The sequence below is a fragment of the Nematostella vectensis genome, chromosome 15 (genome assembly GCF_932526225.1).
Source record: "Nematostella vectensis chromosome 15, jaNemVect1.1, whole genome shotgun sequence".
Taxonomy (NCBI): Eukaryota; Metazoa; Cnidaria; class Anthozoa; order Actiniaria; family Edwardsiidae; genus Nematostella; species Nematostella vectensis.
In genome coordinates this window covers 6244607-6269092 of record NC_064048.1, presented here as the reverse complement: position 1 = coordinate 6269092, position 24486 = coordinate 6244607, and the positions used below count along the sequence as shown (strand labels likewise).

Sequence of the window (24486 nt, the reverse complement as noted above, 5' to 3'; positions counted from 1 at the left end):
ACAGACACGAGACGACACCCCCCCCCCCCCCCCCCTCAGGGAGGCACCCCTGAATTATTAAAGAAACTGTCTAAATTAAGTTTATTCTTATTTTCTTTTCTTTAGAATTCTCTAAAGCGCTCCTGGTACCGCTAAACGCGACCTCATGGCCCATGAGAACCGAGATGAGGTTTTTCTCTCGCTGTTGTGATTGATATGGCCAGTATACTTGATACTGAAGTCGTCCTTCGCATTAGCAGAGGTAGGAGTGGCCTGGACGCAAAAAACAAAACAGATTCTGGGTGTTTTGTAGACGACTGGGATAAGACCCACACTGAGAAATCACCCAATGCAAGTGAAACTGGAAATACAGAGATTCGTGAAACAAATTCTAGGAAACATTCTGCAGACTCAGAAGACGAAAACGGTGAACGTTGCAAAAAGGAACTTACTCGCTCGACCGAGGAAGCGAGTAATAGAGAAGGCTCGAGAACAGTTTATGAAGAAATTAGGGAATTAACACAAGATGTAAGCGCTATGGATGAAAATAATAGTTCATCCTTGCAGCAATATGATTCGATACGAAGTCTTGAAGGGGAAGGCACTGTGGAAAATGACGCTCCGAAAGAGGATTTTTATTGTCTGTACTACAGCGACTCACCTCAGGGAAGCTTAAAAAGAAATGCAGAAAATAACTATCAGTCTGATAGTACTGCTAGAACACAACTGAGCGATAGCAACAAAGCAACATCAAGTGAAACTAATGTGGTGCTTAGAAACGCTAGAACAGATGAGACTGATGTTGTGGAGACAAAAAAGAAACCACCGCCTGTTGCACCAAAACCTAAGAAACGCCCAAATCGTCAAAGCGACTCAATTCTCTACGCTCGTGACCCTTTATTAGCGGAGCTTCAAAAACTTGGGGCTTCTTTGGGGAAAGACTACGCGGAAGTTTATGCAAAACAGGCTGAAGAAAAGGAGATGAAGAAATCTCGCCGCAAATCTGACAGCAGCTTATTAAACTCCAAGGCTTGCGAACTCGAGGAATCAGGATCAGTTGATGTCCTGCCCACCCAAGCGGCATTGAGCGAAGATTTCCCCGAAAGAAAGTCGAAAATCCACAAACCTGTTACTCCGAAGAAGGAAGTGTCAAAAGACAAAGTGAAGCAAACGCGTGGAGTGAGCCCGAAAAGGACTGGCGTTAAGAATGTCGGGGCTACTAAAAGTACTCATTTGAGTAAGGGTGTGACTGGTGACTCACATAGGCGAAGCCACATGAATACTAACTCCCCCTACGCACCCCCTACTCCAAAGGAGACACCTAGGACTAGAAAGCTTTCACCCGGAAGAACAGATAAAACCAGCTCAAAGAAAGATACTAAGACTGTTAACCCTGCTAAGGAGAAATCTGCGCCAAAAGACGATCTAAAAAATCAAAATACTTCCATATCAGATTCAAGTCAAGTTCAGAGCTCGAATGTGACGAAGCGGAGCGATAGAAACGAGTTTCGATCGAGCAGAAAGCGATTGAGTGGGGATTTAAGCTCGATTCCAGAACATGGAATAATGGCTGATGTTTATGGTAACAAGACGAAAGGGGAGATTTCGTCGGAGGTGATCCCCTTAGCAGGCAAAGAGGACGACGATGATTTGGTCGTGGACGATGAGGGGTCTTTGAAAGAGGGTATCATTGAGAAAGCATCTGCAACTGCAAAGCCTGAAAACTATATCGCGGATATTTGTCAATCTAATGAAATTGTTGATAACAGCCTTGGGAACACGGTTGACTCGGAAAGGATTACTGGAGATAAAAGAACAGGGAATGATTCAAAAGAAACTCAATCTGCTAGCAGTGCGGTTTATAGAACGCGAACTTCTATCTTCGAAGATGATACACAAGAAGTCGCGGACAACACAGATGGGGCATTCGACTTGACAGAAAACCCGGAACTATACCAGGACCCAGAAGACCTAGTTGATATGACATTTGGGAGTCAAATTGACCAGACTCCGAAACCTTGTTTTAAATCACCTCATAGAGGAGACTCTGGACAACCCAGACGAAAGCTGAACCAGGGACAGCTCTCGCATCCTTTGTTCTATGAACAGCAATTCGATGATGATGATGTTGACGCGTCCCTGGATTCGAATTCTCCTTATCTTGACGGGTCTTTCGAAACTAGAGACGCAATAACAGATGTCTCCATGGAGACTATGACCGATGTGGACCGCGTTTTAACACGCCCTCCATTAACTCGGGGTGCCGCTCTCAATCCCAACAGCAACGTTCACCGTTTCGAGTTTATTGAGAGTGAAGGGGACCAACTTCAAGGTATCCACCAAGGGACATCTTTTTCTCCCGAAGCTGAGGACATGCTGTATCTTGACCCATTCCAAGCAGCCCCTAAGAAAGAGGTACCCTCAACGAGTAGCGTACACGACCAATTACCTGATCCGAGCGGTTTCATGACTGTTGAAGATATCATGCGGTTGCTTTTTGAGAAAACTGAAGACAGCTTAGAACAACTTCCTTCACGTCGTCCAGGATCCTACGCGGGGATGTCTAACGGGGCTTTTAGAAACCAGCCAAGAAAACCCGAATCTGTGAAACGACGTTCTTGGGCCGGGCATGAAGTAAAGCTGCAGCCAAAGAGACCAGGCTCACTTCTTGTCAAAGCAGTCTCTCAGAACTTGCCATCGAAGGCTTCAGAACAGCCTGAGAAATCCCCGTTCGTGAGAACGGTCTCACAACCCCTACAAGTGTCACATGACTACTACAGCGATTCGTTTCTGGATTCCATCAGCGAAGGTAAAGAAAGAGTTATTGGGAGGTCGAGCTCATTTAATGGTAGAACACCACGACGTGCGAGCTCGGTTGATAGTCCAAGAAACTCGAGGAGTCGCTTGCTTAATGCTTCGTCGTCCTATGAGCGGAGGACCCAAGAGGCCGGTTTAAACAGGGCATCTGATCGTCGTGTTAGATCCCTGGACCGTAACGAAATGGTATCCCCTCCTGAATTGATCCAGTTACTTAAAGATCAGCCTGCCGCATTAGGAAGGTCGCATTCTCTATCAGAGAAACATGAGCAGCAACGCTCGTCCTGTTTAGCCAAGGATAATAAGGTCTCGGTGCACGAACTGACGCAATTATTGAAGCAGCAAGGGCGATTCGTTGAGTTAGCCCAGTCGGAATGCTCAAGTGATAGGTCACAAGAGCAACTGATCTCTGTCCCGGAAGTGACGCACTTACTCAAACAGCAAAAGCAAGCGTCCAAGTCAGGAAGGTTGCAGTCATTCTCAACGTCACGCCATCTTCAGCGTGACAGATCTGGGGACAGTGGTTACCACGACGACAGGATAACAGTCCCTGAACTTGCGCGTTTGTTGGAGAAGCAGAGAAGAGTCGTTGAAGAGGAGACAATAGCACGGCAACTTGCCAATCAACAGCAGCAAAGTGCGTCAGACAATACTATCTCCGTCGCTGAGCTTGCGCGATTACTGAGAGAACACAAAAGTTCTCAGAAAGGAGATGAACTGGCGTATTCTCGGGACCATTATAAACACAGAAGTGATTCCGAGACTTCTATTTCTATTCCCGAGCTGACACGATTGTTGAAGCACCAGCAGTATCAACAGCCGATAGGCGCAACAAGGGTCCATTCTTTCTCTGGGGCGCATCCATCGCGACGTGGACTTGCAGAATTCCGGCATATTTATAGGAAGCCCCCCAGGAATTATGAGCCGAGAAGTAATGCATCTGGGGAATCCTCAACTTCTGAGTACAGTACAACAGAGAGCGAGCGCACGTTTCCAAGAAATTCAACCCGAGGTCGAGTTCCAAGAAGAAGCAACGGGTCGTCGGATAGGTCTTACGCCAGCCGGGAAGATCGTCTGCGACCACTGCATGACTATTTAGAATCGGGTCAAGATTTCTACAGAACATCAGAGCAGCCTTATCAATTTCAAGATTCTCCTTATGTGCAACTGTCATATCGAGAGGAAAGCGACTTGTACTCTGACGTCCAGAGTGAAGGGAATTCAGATATTGATCACCCAAGCTCGGTTGTCAAGACAGTTGACATTACCAAAGTACTTGTCCAAGAAAACGGACCCAGACGACCGACCCTCTCGGAACGATTTGCCAACATTCGACAAAACATGAGTGACATAGACCCTAATCCCAAGGACAGCGACGGTGAGGAATCAAGCATAGACGGAAGTAACGTTATCGATCCAGAACCGGAATTGGAATTCGACGACGGTGATTACACGGATGACAAAACAATGCTTGTTGCCGAGGCTCTGAGGGTAAAGAAAGTCTTGGGAAATGTTCTATTGCAGCAGCCAGAGCTTGACACTCTTGTCGCTGTTGCAACATTCCCGGCGCCTTCGTTAGATGACGAGGTAGACGGAACAAGTGAACCGATCGAAGATTCTAGAACACTTGATCAAAACTTCAAAGCACTCGATCAGAGCTCTCGGCCAAATGAGTCTGTCGAAAACAATATTCCTGTTATTGATACGGGATCTGGTACCGTGGGTAGCAAAAGTAGTTCTTCTGAGAAAGTTATGTCGACAAATGAGTTACTAGAGCTACTGGTGAATTTGAGTAGAACTGATCTCGCTAAGGCGGAGGTAAAACCACAAGACCCTGATGTCGTCGTTCAGAACCTCTTTTTCCCTGCTCCTCAAACAAAGGCAGCAAGCACAGGCAACATCCACGCCCAAAAAACATTCCCCGGTCACGTGAACCAACTGTATGGTAACCCTGATGGAAACAGTGTGAGCCAATCACAAAGTGGGAGACAAAAACTCCCACGAAGTTCGCTTACCACCCAGAGTCATGACCGTCTAGAACAAATGCGTTATAAGACGCAAGAAGAAGACATAAGGCGTCGAGATGTGCTTAGACTTAAGAGGGCTAAAACCATCGATGTTGTTCAAGCTCAGCTTGTAAGCACATCAGAAGATGGTTTACATAGACAATCCAGCTTACCTTCACGACCCGAAAATATTTTCGAGGAAGAGGTTGACTGCATGAGAACAAGAAGAATTCTTAAAGTTCATACGGGATCTTCAGACATTTCGGCATCCGGGTCTTCTCTTGATGAGGACGGGGAACGAAGGGAGGGGAGGGTCAGTAGTGTTTCGTACATCGGTTATGAGAAAACTGAAAAGATAGAGACGCTGCCGAGGGGGGAGCTTGCCGCCCAAAAGAAAAGAGTAAAGAATAGACTTGCTCAATATGTCATGAATAAGAAAGAAGGAAGTAGTAAAGAGGGTGAAAAAGGTGAACCAGAAGTGAAGCAAGAAAAGCAAGATGATTATGAAATCCCTTCAGAAACGACGATTACAAAGACTCAGTCAAATTCTACTGAGGAGATGGAAGCACGGAATGATGCTGAAGAGTCGAAAACAGAAAAACCTCCTAAAAGAATTGGACTCAAAATTCGTGTTAAAGTACAGCGTGACATATCAAAGTCTCTTGCAAGTGACAGCTGCTATGTGACCGGAAGCAGTGGTGGAAATACAGTGATCGATAAAAATGTAACGCACCACTCACAGGGAATATCAAATGTCAAAGAAATGACTTTATCTTCAAACGTAACACAGCAGCGGAGGTTTTCTAACGACGTGGCACCGAGCCCAAACAGTGTCAACATGTTCATCGATTATAAAAAGAACGTTCGGCAGGTCACGTCTAGCACTCCAAAAGCTGACGGGAAGCCGGAAATATCCCTTCTTCACGGAATTAGTCCTGTCGCTACCACCAATGAGTTCCCAGACAGAAATCGGCCGCCCTCCGATCTCGACAACAATACCCCGAGCTCCCGAAACGTTCCCGACCACGGAGCATCCTTAATGACAGGTACCGCTGAGCCTTCAAAAAGTAATCGATCACCGACAAGACAAGTCGACAGGTCGCCGAACTCGCGACCGGGCTCGGCCGCGGAGCGATCTTCTTCGACGTACTCTTCGGATGACGATCGCTTCGACGAAGTTTTCGGAAGTACAGACACAGTCGTGTTTGTTGGCCAATCTAAAGAGGGGAATGATGCTCCTACGAGTCCTGCATGTATTAGTAGTTCTCCTGGTGGAACACGTGAAAGTATGACCGAAGAGGAGTTTAACTCCCGCGTGGATGAGATTGTGCAGGAAGTTAAAGCCAGCATGGGATCTGATAGCGAAGACCTTCTAGATCAGGCGCTGGAGCGAGTCAAGAACAGGCTGTCTCCGGGTTCACGCAGTAAGGTAACAAGACCTCTATAACACCTTTGGTAAGATGTACAGCTATTGTTTAGTTTGAGAGGTATGGAGACTTTGATATCTCTGTTCCTATGGCTTCACACAGTAAGATTTCGAACACACGATCGAGTACTTAAAGGTATAGTTTCGTTTGAGAAGCATGGGAATCTTGATACAGTGGAACCTCGATTAAACAAACCTCTATCTAACGAAGTCCTCGATATAGCGAACAATTTACTTCCCTCAGCCAGACCAAAGTTACAGTAAAACGTATGGACCAGAACCTCGATATAACAAACCCCTGTTTTAACGAACAGATTTCCCCAGTCCCTTGACACTTTGTCAAATCGAGCTTATACTGTGTCTCAAATGATCTTATTATCTACTGCCCCTGGACCTCTATAATACGAACATTCTTGATGGAGTGTTAAGGGATTGTGTTGTCTGAAGTGAATAGAGACCTCTATAATAAGAACATTTTTGGTGGAGTGTTAAGGGATTGTGTCGTCTGAAGTGAACGGTGACCTCTATAATAAGAACATTTTTGGTGGAGTGTTAAAGGATGGTGTTGTTTAAAGTGGATGAGGCCTTAATAATACGAATGGTTTTGATAGTTTTTCAAGGTATTGTTTTGTTTTATTGGAAATGGAACTTTGATATCTCAAACACTACGTGGTAAATGCGTGCACTCAGAGAGAGGCACGTAGCCTCTTACAGTGTTTTTAGGCCCGTAGCAAAAATTGGAAAGGAAGGGGGGAGGGTAAGGTTAAATAAAAAGGAAGGGGGGGGGGAAAGGAATAGATAATAGCAAAAGAAAATAGAGGGATTTTGCTCAAATTGTTCACAATAGTTTACTCTCCCGTTGCTACGAACATTTTTAGAAACTTGAACATTTGTTTATTTAACTTTTTCTATTTGCAAACTCTATATTATTTCGATAATTTGTGACATATTTTTTTTCGGATATCAAATGAAAACAATAAAGAGGTGTGGCTGACCAAGGAACTTTAAAAAGTTATGTTTAGTATGATTTTGTCGCCGTGGTTTCATAAAACTGTTGTGCTTCTATTTAATCCTTGCGCTCCAAGCGCCAAACTTTTATATCCGCTCAGTATGAGAACTTGTTGTTAACGTAATCCGCGATCTCCCGCATAGAAAATGCTCTTTGGCGCCGGAAAGCGCACTGAGAGGGTGGCAAAAGGGCGACAATCGCAATAGCGACAATTACAAGCTTTCAGCACGATACTTAAAATAGACACCTGAACTTACCCACTTTGCAATATCGTTTTGTTTAATTGAAGTGAAAATTATTCTAATGATCTTTTTGTGATATTGTCGATTGAATTTGGAAAATGAAGTATGAAAAATATTTATAGATTGTTATCTCGAGATTTATGCCTGTTACACACTCGTGATCTAACGACATAACAACATAGGCGCGCGCACTCTTTTAAGACCGACACGACGACATGGACATAAGGTTGTGATGTTCATGTCGTTATGTTGGGCTTATGTCAAAATGTCTAACCATTCACACTTGAACATATGAACATAAGGGTGCACGTGCCCATGTCATTATGTCGTTATGTCACTAGTGTGCATAAGGCATCATAACATTTATCTCCCAGTGTCGAATGTACACAATTACAAAGTTTATGACTGTCTAGGATCCTTGGGTCTGTCTAGGACCCTTTAACTAATCTTTTCTACATTTCCTCGCGCCATCTTAAGTGGTTATTAAGCCCTCATTTGTAAAGCATTGTCAGGGACGCATGTTTAAAGCGGCATCGTCGCTAGTTTACTTCCGCTGGGCCGACGGAAACCTCAACCGACAAGAGACAATAATCCATAAGAAACCGCGCTATTTATCATGCCATCCGCTCTAAATTATCAATCACATCCTAAAAGAAACTTCCAGATAGAAACACTGCTTTAAAAATTGTGAAATATTTTTTCACGTTTTCAGTTAAAACTCATCGGAGATTGTTACGTAATTGACCGTAAGTAACTGGTGTCGCTTTTGCGTTGCCAACCATCATCTCGCTTTCAACGGCCTGGTTATTTTGCAAACTTACGCGGAAAACTTGTGGGGGTATCGTGATACGCAATTGGAAAAGTTTGAACAAATTCCAAAAAAAACATTCACAGGGGATGTAATATTTTAAGATTAAAGTTAACACGTGTCCCCTCTTCTTTGCAAGGAAACCACACTTTAGCATTTGAAGGAGATTAAAGCTACTCTTAACTTCAAGGCTACTCTTTTGACTGTGTCCAAGCTCTTGGCGATCCTTGAATTAACGCCAGGAAGTTGATAATACCAAGGCCAGTCGGTATTGATCTTAATCTGTGGTGCAATTCGAAAGCCAAGCCTTTTGTGTTTATCAATGAAAATACAGTGGTTTATTCATAAGGAGACTTCAAAATATTCGATCGAAAATATCCTGGTTACTCGCTTGAATTAGCCGATGGAAATGGATTCTTTGTGTGACTCTCAATTGAGCGCGAGAATACAATGGCGGCGTGATTGGCCTTTTTTAAGAGTTATATATAAAGAAGAACCCTATGTTATGTATCTTGGGACAGACTGTTAAAAGTCCAGTCCTACCGGCGTTTCACGTTAACACACACTGGGTATTTATTTCCATAATAATGCACCTGTCAATTCACAGTTTCCTATATGGGTTTGAAGAACAATAGACGGGACGATATTTTTATCATTCATTATCATTGATTATTATTATTTTTCATGCTTTGTTTCTTGTACATTTTTGCGTGTTTTGCTGTGGTTGTCGACTTGCATGGTAGTTGTTGTTTTGTTGTTGTTGTTGTACCCGTTTTCGTATACACTTTTTTAAAACAAGGTTGCACTTGGAGAATCTGTGTGTCATAACCCGCAGTGCTTCATGGATATCAACTAAATAAGCGAATAAGCGGAAAGAAAATGCAATTCCAGGTTCCAAAACCTGTAGAATTCTTGTTTACATTCTTATGACCATTCACATAGCTTTAAAATACAAGGATTCAGCCGTTTATATGCTACCCATGAACCACCGCGGATTACGGCACATGGATTCTCAAGTGCAACCTTATTTGGAATAGGTGTATATCGACTTTGCGTGTGGTGTGACTCCAAGCTGCTATGTTCAATTGAAACGCTCCACTTAAGTGACTGCTTGGAGGCTATGCGATGTATTCATCATTATGTAGTGATTATTCCATATGCTCCTCGTTGACAGAAATATTGTAATTTTGAATCCCTTGCCAAATCCCCCCTCCCCTCACCGCAACTTCCCTCTCCTTTACTAAGTACCTCGCTAGCAAATCTGGCTGGATCCTTTTAACAAAGTCCCCATGCTTCATCTTAATGATTGATTGACATCCCAAGAACCCATAAGAGTGCTATAAAAATTCGCTCAGCTCATAATTAGAGGTGCGTGTAAAATGTGCATAACAACTATCGCATGTCACATATTTGCCCTTTTAAGTTCGATTGCATTCACAATGCGGAGGTCTCTGGCATAAATAGCCGGTAAAACAAAGCTTTGAGCGTAGTTTCCTATTACCCCTGCAACAAAAATCACTTGGAACATTACAAGTAAATTCCATAAAGGTTTGTGTTCCATTCTAGAATTATTATTCGTATTTCTTTAATATTTCGTATTATATTGATCGTCTGTTGTCAGTGTTTGATAATACGTAACGTTTTGTAAGATAACCTCTTCCGAAATATTGCTGGATTCTATGTAATACTAACTCCGAATTCCGTGCGAATCTGCAAATGTTCATTGATGATAACCTTCCAGGCGCTTAACTGTGATCGGTTTCAGATGTTAAAAGATAATATAGGAGTACGTCTACGTCTCACATTAAAATATCTAATAGAACCATCACGATACTTTATACCCTATAACTTTATAACACACTATATGACTCCCATTTACTTATCAAAAACCCTCTGTAAAACGGACATTTTTTTACCTATTTAGATATAATGTCCAAAAAATTGTTAGAAGAGAGTTACGCAAATGACCAGAACTAAATGATATTCAAGATTGTTATTACTATGAGTACAATTTGATTCTTTAGAATGCATCTCACTAGAAAACAAATTTTTTCTGCTACATAAGTCTCGGTATGTTCTTAAAATGTTCGCATGTTTTTAAAATTTACATGTTTTCTTTTTTTTTTTTATTTGACATCTCAGGCTGGAGGACCTCACGTTCTTATAAAAAAGTAAAATATTCGAACACCCCTCTACTTAAGGCACATTCTATCCCGTAGGGTCTGTCTGAAATACATTTTTGTCACTGATTTACTGGCGCACTGGTGTGTCTAGGTGTGTGATTCTCGTTAAGTTTTTTTCTCTTTTGCTTAAGGCCTTTAGTCGGCTTTTCAATATTCAGTTTTCAATTGATGACACTTGTCCGATAACGCTTACAAAGGTCGTAAAACACCGACCAGCCCCTAAAACAAGTTATATGTTACGAAATTTTCGAATTTAATCAACGATCTCTTCCCAGGCGGTTATCAAAAAGTTAATTCAAATAGAACCAAAGTTTCTTCTTATCAAAATTTTGGACGATTTATCGTTTTATAGCCATTTAACGAATTTTAACATCTTTGATATTTTGTAATGTGATAGTCCATACCGCTATGCGATGTCACCATTCCGGGTGTCATGTATTTTGTTTTGTTGTGTGACGTTGATTCGTTTGCATTGATGTCTATGCGTTGTGTTGCGGGACTATGTTGTGTTGCGTGATTTAATTGTTTTGCGGGACCTTTTGATGTGATGTAAGACGTTACTATTTTTTCGTGACATATCTATGTGACATCTTTGGTGACGTAGCTGTTTCGCGTTACCTGTCCATGTGTTGTGTTGTGTGACGTTACGGTTTCGCGTGACCTGTCAATGTGTTGTGTTGCATGACCTGTGTTGACTTGTGTGACCTAACAGGTTTGTGTGAGCTGTCTATTTGTTGTGTTAACTGTTTCGCGTGACCAGTCCTTATGCTGGTTGCCTGACTGTTTTGCGTGACCTTTTGTGTTATGTTGCGTGACCTAGCTGTTTTGCATGACATATCTGTCTTCGGTTCCAGGCTCCCGGCGGCCTTACCATGGAGGCGTATGTTGCGTTACACCAAGCGGATGAGCTTCAGTCAATCATCAACGAGATCAAGGTATAAATGGTCGTGTTAGGCGGTGGGGGTTTGGTAGAGCTTATATAAGCGCGCGTGTCGACGCTCAAGGGTTCGGATTAATGGTGTGGCCGTAAAATAAAACTTCGTCTATATACTACACAACTTAACTGCTTACTATTTTCACTGCTGCTTACTATTTTCAATTATAAACTAAAACAACTGCAGACAAGGTGGTTGAAATTTGCTTCATTGATTGTTGGCTGCATACAGTATTGCTCATCTCACCATGTTTTGAAATTCTCTTTCTCTAATAATTTGGCGCCGTTTTCGTTCGTTTATACAAGTATATGTCAGCAATAATATGTATAAGTTTCTTTATCCAACATTCTTATTTAGCTCAGATTTGGAGTCATCGTTTCTTCGCATCGTTTCTGGAATGCGGTTTGTAGTTTTCCCATGCATTCAGAACTCAAGTATTTAAGATTGCACGTAATAAAGTCATACATGTTAATGGGCAAAGCCAAGCAAAGAATAAGCATAATAAACCTTAAACTGTTGGTGAGGCAGTTACAAAATGATAACAATTGTAAAACATTTCTGTGCACGCCGCATGTGTTTTAATATCACGTTCACGTCACTTTTATGAAAATGGTGGTATGATGTTGGAGGTAGTGATAATGATAATAATGATGATGTATGGTTGTATAAAAAAGTCGCATTATCTATACCGCATGTTTTATTTGACTGGGACAGTCTAAAGCACGTTTGAAGCAGACAATTCTTCTGTTACAGGGCGAGCTTCGCTTATTGAAAGAAGAAAACAAAGTTCTCAGAAGCCAAGTAGATGGACTTGCACATGACAAGACTGGGGAAGTCCGCAGTGTCGCTGAGACTTCAGTAGATGCGGGCTCAACTGGATCGGCTGATAGCAAGCGTGGTTGTGTATCTGCCACTCCACCCACTCATGAAAAAGGTGACTTTTTACCTTATTCTGTCATACGCTCGGAAGTACTTAATCGCGTGCCGGTGGGCATTTGGTCATGCGCTCGTAGGTACTGGATCGCGTGCCGATAGGTATTTGGTCATGTGCTCAAGGGTACTGGATCAGGTGCCGGTGGGTATTTGGTCATTCGTGATTCGAATGGATCACGTGCCAGTAGGTATGGTCATGCGTTCGGAGACACTGTATCACGTGACCTGTCGGTGGATATTCGGTCATGCACTCGGAGGTACTGAATCACGTGTCGGTGGGTATTCGGTCATGCGCTCGGAGGTACCGAATCACCTGTCGGTGGGTATTCGGTCATGCACTCGGAGGTACTGAATCACGTGTCGGTGGGTATTCGGTCATGCACTCGGAGGTACTGATTTACGCGTCGGTGGGTATTCGGTCATGCACTCGAATTACTGAATCACGTGTCGGTGGGTATTCGGTCATGCACTCGGAGGTACTGAATCACGTGTCGATGGGCATTCGGTCATGCACTCGGAGGTACTGAATCACGTGTCGGTGGGTATTCGGTCATGCACTCGGAGGTACTAAATTACGTGTCGGTGGGTATTCGATCATGCACTCGGAGGTACTGAATCACGTGTCGGTGGGTATTCGGTCATGCACTCGGAGGTACTGAATCACGTGTCGGTGGGTATTCGGTCATGCACTCGGAGGTACTGTATCACGTGTCGGTGGGTATTCGGTCATGCACTCGGAGGTACTGAATCACGTGTCGGTGGGTATTCGGTCATACACTCGGAGGTACTGAATCACGCGCCAATGCTGCTAACAAGCGTTCACTTTTCTACCTTTTTTAAATATCAGCCAAAAACGTGTGTGTTTCCTGAATGTGAGATTCCTGAAAACAAATTCGCAAATGCTTGAGGAAAAAAGTGAGAAAGTACGAGAAACATTGCTGTGGTTGTTATTATTTGTTATTTGTTTAGAAATGGATTATAACTTAAACGTTCAAGACGGTTTTGATACCAAAACCACTTAAAAACTTATGTATATTATGTAATGTTGCTTTTGTTGTTTGTTTTAGTTTTTGTTGTCTTGATATTCTATATCCCGTTTCATTTTTTAGTGAGCTACGATGAAATGATCTCCGTTGACGTGTTTTTGAGAGGCTTTGGAAAGTCCGTGGGAATTCGTCACCCGAAGGTTTGTGTTTCATACTAGTTTATTTGGGTCAGTACGCAGCTCTTACAAGCTGCAATTTGATTGGGCAAATGAGCAGTATCCGCACCTCGACACAAAGAACGAGAAGAATAGAGACAAAAGAACTCCTTTGTAGAGCAAAGATAATAGGAGACAAAGCAGCTGCGTACTTACTCGTTTATTTAGGACCGTGTTATACGTTGCGATTGTTCTTAAAACGATGGCAACTCACGGACAATTAGGCATTGCAAAACAGCATTTAAAGAGCCCTTGTTAGCCACACCTTTGTTATTGTTTTCATCTCATTATTGGAAGGCACATAATGTGATAAAATCTCGAAATAACCATCTGAAAACAAAGTTTATTAATGCTTTATTTACCATAAGTAGAGAGAATAGATAAATGAACAAGAATGAATACAATAATGCTTGTAACGATTCACCTTCTTCAGTCTGCCCTGAAGAAGTCTTAGTAATTACGAAAATTTGGCAAAGTCGAATTCCAGTTTTTTGGTGTATTTTAGCTGATATTCAATTTACAGTAAGCTCCTTTCACACAGAAGATTCACAACAATTTTGTTTTGTGTTTTTTTGTTTCCCAGAAGTCGGATGTCATGCTTGGAACGGTGCTAGTGAAAGGGGGGTCGGATTGGGCAGGTGTTTATGACGCTGCCAAGAAGTCATTTAGCGTGAGTTTTATAAAGTGGTCTAAATAGTCAGGTTGCCAAAAATCGGTTTCGAGATTCAATTTAATTAATTTGAGAATTGAAAGGCCGCACGTGAAAAGCATTCTGTATGATAGATTTCATCCGTTCTCTGCCAAACAATGATATAAGTTTTGCGGTCTAACGAGGACGTGAACGCTTGAAGTATAGACTGGCTTTACTCTGTTCGCCATTGTAAAAATAAAGTCTCTAGTTTATTTGTCTGTTTCTTGATATTAATTCTTTTTATGTTTATTGAAACTAGTTTCTAAGCTATAGTCAAATGCTAAACTTTCTTGGCCACCTCGTCCTAGCCTTCGCCGTTGTCGCTTTTTTTTCATAATACACAGTAAAAAAATAACAAGAAAACAAAATAGTTGCCGTTTGGGGATGCATTCAATGTTTTTCGCGCACATGGTCAAACGTTAATATGTAGTCAAGCATGTGTTATTGTTTATTATTGTTTTTGTTTATTATTCTAGGAGCATTTGAAGCTTGTGGACCCATACTCCTACCTAGGCCTCAGCTCGTCCAGCCTGCATGGAGTGGAGACTGGAGCCGTCATGTGGACCCCAGGTAACGGCGTTTGATCGGTGTAAATTGTAAATTTTTCAAAACTTCAAGCTACCACTGGTGTGTGCCCTGGGATCTAGTGCTATCAGTTGAGCTTGCACTGGGATGTGTGTTATCAGCTATTTGGCGATGCAAAATTTGATCTTTTTACAATGATAGAGTTGTCAGCTGTACTCTTGTGTCGTCGTTTTAAAAAGCTTTGAGCAGCTTAAAGTAACCTACACAAATAAACTACCATGATGAATAAAATCCACATTTCATCGGCTATCAACATTTTGATAGCTGTAACTGCTATGCATGAAAGCAGAATACATAATGCTTACTTTTTTTTTCTGGTATGGAGATTAAAGCCGCATTGTCACCAGTTTACTCCGACGGAAACCTCAACCGTTAAGAGATAGAGTACATTGTAAGGTGTATAACGACAAAAGAATCTATTAGAATCTATTAGAATCCGAGATATTTAACAGGCCATCCGCTCTAAATATTTTCAATTACTTCCTCAAAGAAACTTGCTTTTAATATTTTGAATTTTTTTTTTTCGCGTTTTCCGTTAAAAATCATCGGAGATTGTTACGTAACCGACCGGAAGTAAACTGGTGACAATGCGGCTTTAATTTGTGACTCCCTTTGTCTTTTCACTCGCTTGTTTAATCTTATGTAAATATTTTCACTTTGCGAATTCCGGGAGCTGGGTACCGATGCCACATATCCCCCGCTCTGACTAGAATTTTCCCGAGAAAATGTAATGGAGCTAAAATTAAAACCTAACCCTAACTCATGTACACCCCAGCTTGTACCCCTTAAATGAATCCGGAATCCGCCCCAGACTTTTTTTAACCTCCTTTATTTCCGTAGACACCATAAGAAGACATACTCCGCGCGTAGAGATCTCTCGAAAACACAACTCGTGCATCCTCCATTTGAAAGGTTAGAAATCTTTGAGAGCCTCTATGGCTTCTGTCCGACCTAGAAGAAGCAATTGTTTTCACTGCTTTTAATCGCTTGTGTTTATATTTTGTTGTCATTTTGCAGATGGGACGAATGAAAGTTGTGACTCACTCGTTTACAATACGCTGCTACCACGGAAAGTCATCGAGGTAAAACTGAATAGCGTTAGTGTTGCTAATGGGTCACCCATTATATGATAATTATGATGATGATGTTGGTGATATGATGATTATGAAGAAGTTGAGGGCGGTGATAGTGATGATGATGATAATAATAATATTGATGATTCTGATGATGGTGATGATGACGATGATGACGATGCATGGTGATTATGATGGTGATGATAATGAAGATGATGATGATGATGATGATGATGATGATGACGATGATGACGATGCATGGTGATTATGATGGTGATGATGATGATGATGATGATGATGATGATGATGATGAAGATTATGATAATAATATTGATGATTATGATCATGATAATGTTAATAGTGATGTTAATGAAGATGAATATTATGATGATATCGATGATTGTGATAATTATGATGTTGATGAAGACGATGATAATTAAGGTGATGATGATAATGGGGAAGGTGATGATGATAATTATGAAGATGACGCCTACAATGATGATCATGGTGATACGAGAAATTTTGGGAGAGTCCTATGTTTGATGAGTTTATTTATGAACCCAATTGAAATCTTTGTTATGATTACAGGACTTCTTGTACCAAGTTCTCGAACATCGCTATGTGATACTCTGTGGTCCAGTAGGTCTAGGCAAGTCTTTCCTGGCCTCAAAGCTAGCAGAGCATTTAGCTGAGAGGTAAGTATTTGGCTTTACCCATTATTACACACAGATGTTCGTTGATAATCAGCTGTAGCATTTAGCTGAGAGGTAAGTATTTAGCTTTACCCATTATTACACACAGAAGTTCGTTGATAATCAACTCTAGCATTAAGCCGAGAGGTGAGTATTCAGCTTTACCCATTATTACACACAGAAAACTCTTGATAACTTAAGCTATTAGCCAAGAGGTAAATAATTTTGGCAGTAACCATAACTAACACACAACAAAATGTTTTCTCTTTTTTCATTTTCAGGTTAAACTGGAGGGCATCTCCTAGCGTCATCACACTAACTGTGGGCCAAACATCACGAAGGGTAACTCTCCTACTTCACTAAAATGTGCTCTTTTGGACGCTCTCATTCCCTTTTGACTTCCAAAATATGATATTTTCTTACTATTTACTAATTTTTTATCCAAAATAGTAGTAGTAGCTTTATTTCAAGCGGGTAACATATAAAGATACAGTTACAAACCTTTGGTGCGCTGTAAAAATCAGCTTTTCAAATTGCATTCATTCTAAAAAAAGCAATAACAAAAATGGTAATATTTTTGTTAATTAAGATAAAAAAACTCCTCCCTCCAAGTCTTGTTGTGGTGAGATACTGTTGACGCATTACCCTTTTTTTATTCTCCCATTCCATGATTTATTTGCTGTCACACTTTTGGGGGGTCAGTCTCAGTTATTGACGGCTGAATGAGATTCTTTAACTTTTTTTTCCAAGGATTTGAAGAAGACTCTTGCTCGTCTAATGAGCTGCGACATTTATAGGTATGTTGAACAACAGTTAAAATGGCATCTCAATGAACAAGCACCGTGTATGATATGTCTTTGTTTCATGATCATGTCTCAGAAAGAAAAACATTATACATTATATATATTACATTATACATTATATCAAATGTATGACCTACAATACAAAATATTCACGTGGCATTTTTTAGAATGTCCTTGCTATCCTCCTCTTACCCAATCCCCCCCCCCCCCCCCCCCCCACACACACACACACCACCCCCTTTTACCCTATACCTTTTATCAGGACGCTACTATCAGGCTCGACGTCCGGTTTCGAAATCCGGTTAAAGCCGAGGCCCATGCCCAAGCGAAAAAGGATCCCAGCCTCTGGTTCCCCGGGTACTCGGACTAAAGCGCCGATTCCAATTCTCTTTGATTTTCTTGCATTTGCGCTTTGTTTGACCGATTCTCACATGTGTTGCTCTTGTGTTTAACTGATTCTCACTAGTGTTGCGCTTTGTTTGACCGATTCTCACTTGTGTTGCGCTTTGTTTGACCGATTCTCACTTGTGTTGCGCTTGTGTTTGACCGATTCTCACTTGTGTTTCGCTTGTGTTTAACTGATTCTCACTTGTGTTGCGCTTGTGTTTAACTGATTCTCACTAGTGTTGCGCTTGTGTTTAACTGATTCTCACTAGTGTTGCGCTTGTGTTTAACTGATTCTCGCTAGTGTTGCCCTTTGTTTGACCGATTTCACTTGTGTTGCACTTGTGTTTAATTGATTCTCACTAGTGTTGCGCTTGTGTTTGACCGATTTTCTCTTGTGTTGCGCTTGCTCTTGCGCTTGTGTCCTACTAGAAGAAACCTTATAGCCAATTTCATTGTTGCGCGACCTTGACGGATCCAAAATCCATTTCTTGTTTGGGAATCGCGCGTAGTCATCTAACCGTCTAAACCAATGAATGGCTTTCATATTTTTACTGTCGCGTCATAAACCATTCGACTGCACACAGCAAGGGAATTGATTAGTCGCGCTGAAATAATTGGCTACGCGCTATTCCCAGACGAGAGATGGCCCGTTTTGAATTCTCGGTGGTCGCGCAACATTAAATTCGGCTATTAACGTGACTCACGGACAACTCCTATAAATCTTCCATGTCGTTTTCTAGTCGTGCAGAAGGGGTGCCCGCGGTGATCGTCCTTGATCAGCTGAACTGCCTCGCGTCTCTCGCCGACATCTTTGAGCCTGCTCAACTCGCTGACAACTCGAACAGGTATCTGGTGACTCATTGTGTGTGTGTGGGGGGGGGGGGGGGGGAAGGGGGGGTGGGGTACGCTCATCCATCATTCCTTGACCGCCATTATTGAAATGTCTTTTTGTCATATGATATCATTGACTACGCACTCCTCCTCATCAAATCCATGCTTAGCGCACAAGTGTCAAGTACACTGTTCTCTCATAAACATCATAAGCAGAATGTACTCTCTCTTCTCTTTCGGTTCGTCGCGTGTTTTAAGAAAACTCGAACAAATTGGCCAAAATTCGAACCACTGTTTTTTAGCCAAGAAACCAAGCGATTACAAAAGGTTTGTGTGAAATGATAACAGGGATAAGTACCTCTCACATATAAAACTATGCTTTTAAAATTCGAAAACTAGTTTCAAGAATGGAAATTTCTCGGAAAATAATTAAGTAACATTTCAAATAACGATCCCAATAATCGGCTCTAGTTGGGAGGGAGATGGGGAGGACGCTTGACTTGATTAAACTTATTGTACACAATACTAACCTAAAAAACAACATGAAATCTAAACCTGCCATTCTTCATATATAATAGCCAGTGAAGTAGTGCTATGTTATAAACTTTGTTGACCTTTTTCCAGTCCTTTTATCATTGGAGTGCGAGACAAGAGTAAGAAAGGACCGTTCTCCGCTAAAGATCTGTCAGTGTATCGCTACTTCCGCTGGATTCAGACGTCTGTGGAAGAGAAGTACATCGTAGGGCTCCTTGATCGCTACCTCCGGAGGAAGCTGAGCTGGTCAGAGAATGTGTGAGTATTTGTAGAATTTGCCTCTATTATGATAATGATAACCATGCTGGTCAGGGGCGGATCTAGGGGTGGGCCGAGCGGGCATCGCCCCCCCCCCCCCCCCCCCCCCTATTTTAAGATATCTGGCTTTGAAATAACAAAAAAAATATAAGGAAATACACGGAAGATCATTGACTCCCTCCCCCCTTTTCTTGAAACCCTTGCTTCGCCCCCCCCCCCCCCCCCCCCCCTTTTGGAGCTCCTGGTCCACCCCTGTTGGTGATAGTGATTTTCCAGCGATTTTCAATACGTTGCGAATTCTCGTCGATGATTTACGACAGCTGCTTTCTGCTCGCCGCCATTGAAATACTGGCGCTGATCAATTAATCGATCTGCGCTTGGGAGACATGGCCTGACTGGAAACCATTTTGGTGTTGTTTAGCTGTTGCCCCCCCGCCCCCCCCCCCCCCCCCCCCCCAATATTTCGAGGCCTGTTTTTACGGTTCTGAGACAACTTTGATTATGATTATGACAAAAACCTGGCTATATGTTTTCAACCGTCACCGTTCTCTTTGCCGTCTTCGTATCTTAAAGTCCGTATTAAGATAACGATGTCAGGTTAAAAGGCTTTAATGTCACCACAAGTGTTACTCTTTCAAACTTCAAGCCTGATTCAGAAAAGTCCGTGAGACTATAGCGGTCTAAAAATCCTTGTTTCTGTAGTGATGACGAGGAGCTGTTACTTGACCTTTTCGTCTGGTTGACTGAGGTTTGGCATCACATCAACCGCATTTTAGAGGATTATTGCAGTCTCGACGTCACACTGGGTGAGTGCCTGATATCAGTTAATCCAGTTTGTTCAGTGCGTAATCCAGTTTCTCCAGGGCTTAATCCAGTTTGTTTAGGGTGTAGTCCAGTTTGTCCAAGACAAAATACAGTTTTTTTCAGCGCGTAATCCAGTTTGTTCTGGGCGTAATCCAGGTTGTTCAGGGTTAAATCCAGTTTATTCAGGTCATAAGCCATTTCATTGAGGGTGTAATCCAGTTTGTTCATGGCGTAATCCAGTTTTTTTCAGGGCGTTGACCGTATCTTCCATGTTTTGTTCTCAGGTCCATCGCTGTTCTACTCGTGCCCGATGGATTTCCACTCGGCTGAAGGCTGGTTTGGAAATGTTTGGAACTATCAGGTGATCCCCTATCTTCACCAGACCATCAGAAACTCCAGTAAGGTAAGCCACATCAATCTTGCTTTCAAACTGTCGTTTTTCTGGCTCTCTCGGTCAATTCCTTATGTGGGCATAACATACCATATTTGGCGGTCCGATGGAATCGTTGTTTTGCTTTATCCTCCTCGACAAATTTAGCGTTAACTTGCAGTAGTTCTTTTCTAAAACAATTTGCTGGCCGTCATCTTGAAAAAGAGGTCTAAACGCTTGGTTTCTTGCGAGCTCGTCCCAAGCCCAAGTCACCGTAAACATGACGAATTGCTTTGCCAGTTTTACGTCTCTCGGGTAGGAGGGAAAGGGAATGTTGGAATTTTATCGCGACAAGGGTCTCCTTTCTGGACTTTTAAAAAAGTCCAGAAAGGAGACCATTGTCGCGATAAAATTCTTAAAAGACGCCAGACACACACGACCACAAGTATAACCTGAGGTTTCTGCCAAGAAGTCCGTCCCTGTGATGTGTTAATAGATTAACCATTTTTTGTTTTTTTTTTAACGAAAAAAGTAAAGTTGTTGTTGTTGTTTCAGATCTACGAGCGTAACATCGTATGGGATGACCCCACCAAGTGGGTCATAATGCGGTGGCCATGGCAACTCGACCGAAGCAAAGTTCTACCGACCCTGAGGAAGCTCCGTCAAGTTGACATCGTGCTCAACCGCAACCACGTGGAGTCACCGGGAGGTGGGTGTACAGTTATCATAAAGTATTATCATCGTTATCATAATCATAAAAAACATAATCATCCTCATAATCATTATCACCATCACATCATCATCATAGTCAATTGTAACAGCTTGGAGTCACTGGGAGGTGGGTATGAAATTATTATAAAGTGTTGCCATCTTTATTATCATCATCATCATTATCATCGCCAAAATCATCATCGTACTTAATTTTAACAACTGGGAGGTGGGTGCAAAATTATAATCATCGCCATCACCATACTGTATCATCTGCGTCATCATAATCGTAAGCTATGCCATCTTTAGCATTGACATCGTCGTCGTTATCAATAACATCATTATCATTATAATTGTTCATCATAAGAATCATCCAAGTATTTAGATAATTAGGTCCTATGTATTTATTTGTTCATGATTTTCTTAAACATAGATCAAACGAAGTCGCCCAAAGCTAAATCAAAGAAGGTAAGTTAAGATGTTTTTTTTTTTGCCTTTATCAATAACTATCACTGGTCCACGTTTGGACAACTGTCATTATCCATGCTTGACTTGGTGCGTTTGGGGCGCAGAGCCGCAGATCCAATTCGATATTTAAATAAAAGAACACACGAAACATCTCAGGGAGCCCAAGTTCACAGCTAGTTGTTTTGGGGTTTTGTGAGAAATTCTTAATAAAAACACACGAAACTCACCGAGCGGTTAGAAGTGATCATTTTGATTACCATTGGGAAGTTTCGTAAACTTCGGTCACCCCTACCTCTCTCTGCATAGCATATACTTGAAAAATCACAGAGGTAATTAAAATGATCACTTCTAACCGCTCGGTGAGTTTCGTGTGTTTTTATTAAGAATTTCTCACAAAACCCCAAAACCACTTACTGTGAGCTTGGGCTCCCTGTGGAAACATTAGAGACCTTACGCAAAGGCGACAGCGACGGTATCAAGAATGGCGCACGTGCTCGCGCATATCCCAAAACGACCGTTGACGTGCCTGACGGTGCCTGACGATAGAACGTGAAAATAGGAAAATGCCATTCTAGATTTGCCGTCGCGGACGACAACGCCGTTTTTGAGCAATTCGTGAGCGCGCGCGCAGGTCGTTGTGTAAGGTCCCTAGAGCGACACGTGCTACCATGTCGTTATGTCGATATGTCGATAGTGTGCACTAGGCATGAGCATATGTTTGACTTAATAATCCCTGGGTTATTTTCCAGCTTGTAACAAGCCTGAAGCGCGGTGCCCAACTCGAAATTGCCGGCAGCCTGGAGTCATGGACGACAGCAGAATTCCAATCTGAGTCCGACTCAGACCGCGAGAGTGCTGTACATTGTACCCTCTGAATGGGCACCCTGTGGTATACGACAACTCAAGAAACCCACATCACTTTGAGCGACTCAGATGGCGAATGCTGTACAATTTACCCTCTGAATGGGCACCCTGTGGTTTACGACAACTCAAGAAACCCACATCACTTTGAGCGACTCAGATGGCGAGTGCTGTACATTTTACCCTGAATGGGCACCCTGTGGTATACGACAACTCATGAAACCCACATCGCTTTGAGCGACTCAGATAGCGAGTGCTTCTAGTTTTCTTCTCTGAGTGGGCACCCTGTGGTATATGACAGCACAGGAAGTCCAAATCAATCAGAGTCACAATCCGAATTTCTTGGGATGAATTCGGTTATCGACCTGTCATACGTGGACAGCCGCCTTAGTGAAAGTGATATCGCCCTAGTACCAGACGCTCTTACCGGGTTTCCTGTGCTCTGAGATAGCGTGGGGGCATGGGACAAGCTTGTGACGTCACCATCCACAGGAAACTCAACCTCAGAAAACCCGATCAGAACGCCTGGTACTAGGCTGCGATATCATCATTTAGGACGTATCCAAGTTAATCATTTGTAGAGTACATAGTATATGAAGAAATACAATCATTTATATGTAAAGGTATTTTTGTGTATACACGCATTTTCTTGGCTATATTATTTCACAAATGAGAATTTATAACAACAATTTCGAATTGATTTTTTCTCTAAAATATTCCAATCCCGTAGTACATTATAATAGAAAATGGATAACAATATTCTGGTGCTTTCAACTTGAGAATAACATATCAGTAAAATGAACTTGGGAAAATACCCTACCTTTTGTTACATTACCTTTTTTAACACGACATTCAATCGTCAATTGAAATTTAGGCGTATTCTGCAAAAGCGAGTTAGATATACACCTATTTCCATAATAAGTTGTCAGTTCAAAGGGCAAACGGCAATTCGCCGAAAGGTGCTTATGGGTAGTAGTTATTTGTGAAAATTATGGTAATTAAACTCAAGGGATGTCAGAACCATGTATTAATGATATTTGATGTGTAGTCTTATGTTTTATTTCCAAATATGTTTGGACCCATGGGCCGTAGAACCGCCATTTGTCAATCGCCATTTGCTGTTTGCACTGACGACGTTTTTTGATATGTATGTTGTGAAATTTCCTATAATAAATTGATTGCTATATTGTTATAAGAAAAATATAGAATGGAACAGTAGAGCATAACAAACTGTATATTGAATCTGGCAGTGGAGCAGGTTGGTTACTGGTCCGTAGTGGATTATCAACTAATTTAATAATATTCGTATATAATTACTTCACGAGTAAGGGATATTTCCTGAAACGACTATTTACAAATTTGTTAGTGTTTTGCATTTATTATAACATCATGCCTGCTTATTATTTTCTTATTCAAAAATTAATATAATATCAATTTGCAATAAACAACACTACTCTCTCTCGTATTTGTCTATTATGATAATACACTCAGTGTACCGTGTACCTATCCGCCTCATGTAATAAGTGTAAAACCCATGAAATTGAACTAACTTTAACCAGTCTACGGAACAGATGCTCATTTGCATAAGCCACTGTCCGGCGTCCTCGATTCCATGCGACGCCATTTTCTGCCATTTGTCATGACAACAGCCCACCCTTTGACGAAGGCGATGTTTTATTTCATTTATAACATTAGATAGTATGCTCGCCTGTTATACTTTTTAAACAAAAATGCCATGAAAATAAAGTATAAGGGTCAACTTATCTCATGTTTGCAAATCAACTTCCTAAAAAGTCTTAAAAGATTAGATTTTGGCGATATTTTGAAGAGAATGGATCACATGAGAAAAGTTCTAACTTACTAAATTTCACATTTTTGGTAC

At 41.8% G+C, this 24486-nt stretch overlaps 1 protein-coding gene across 2 annotated transcripts in view; it reads left to right on the top strand.

Moving 5' to 3' along the window:
* The window catches only part of LOC5511393, a 29766-nt gene extending 5697 nt beyond the window's left edge, over window positions 1-24069 (top strand). The window contains exons 2-19 of one of the 2 annotated variants that reach the window (XM_048722523.1): window positions 106-6231; window positions 11325-11405; window positions 12141-12339; window positions 13448-13524; window positions 14123-14209; window positions 14707-14800; window positions 15656-15727; window positions 15833-15897; window positions 16477-16583; window positions 16862-16922; window positions 17331-17377; window positions 18511-18615; window positions 19226-19393; window positions 20096-20199; window positions 20482-20600; window positions 21123-21276; window positions 21709-21743; window positions 22493-24069. In XM_048722523.1, the coding sequence (XP_048578480.1) occupies window positions 196-6231; window positions 11325-11405; window positions 12141-12339; window positions 13448-13524; window positions 14123-14209; window positions 14707-14800; window positions 15656-15727; window positions 15833-15897; window positions 16477-16583; window positions 16862-16922; window positions 17331-17377; window positions 18511-18615; window positions 19226-19393; window positions 20096-20199; window positions 20482-20600; window positions 21123-21276; window positions 21709-21743; window positions 22493-22618 (7737 nt within the window). In that variant the 5' untranslated portion in view covers window positions 106-195 and the 3' untranslated portion in view covers window positions 22619-24069. The remainder of the gene's footprint in view (window positions 1-105; window positions 6232-11324; window positions 11406-12140; window positions 12340-13447; window positions 13525-14122; window positions 14210-14706; window positions 14801-15655; window positions 15728-15832; window positions 15898-16476; window positions 16584-16861; window positions 16923-17330; window positions 17378-18510; window positions 18616-19225; window positions 19394-20095; window positions 20200-20481; window positions 20601-21122; window positions 21277-21708; window positions 21744-22492) is intronic. The other variant, XM_048722524.1, reaches the window with a different exon arrangement.
* The last annotated feature ends 417 nt before the right edge of the window (window positions 24070-24486 follow it).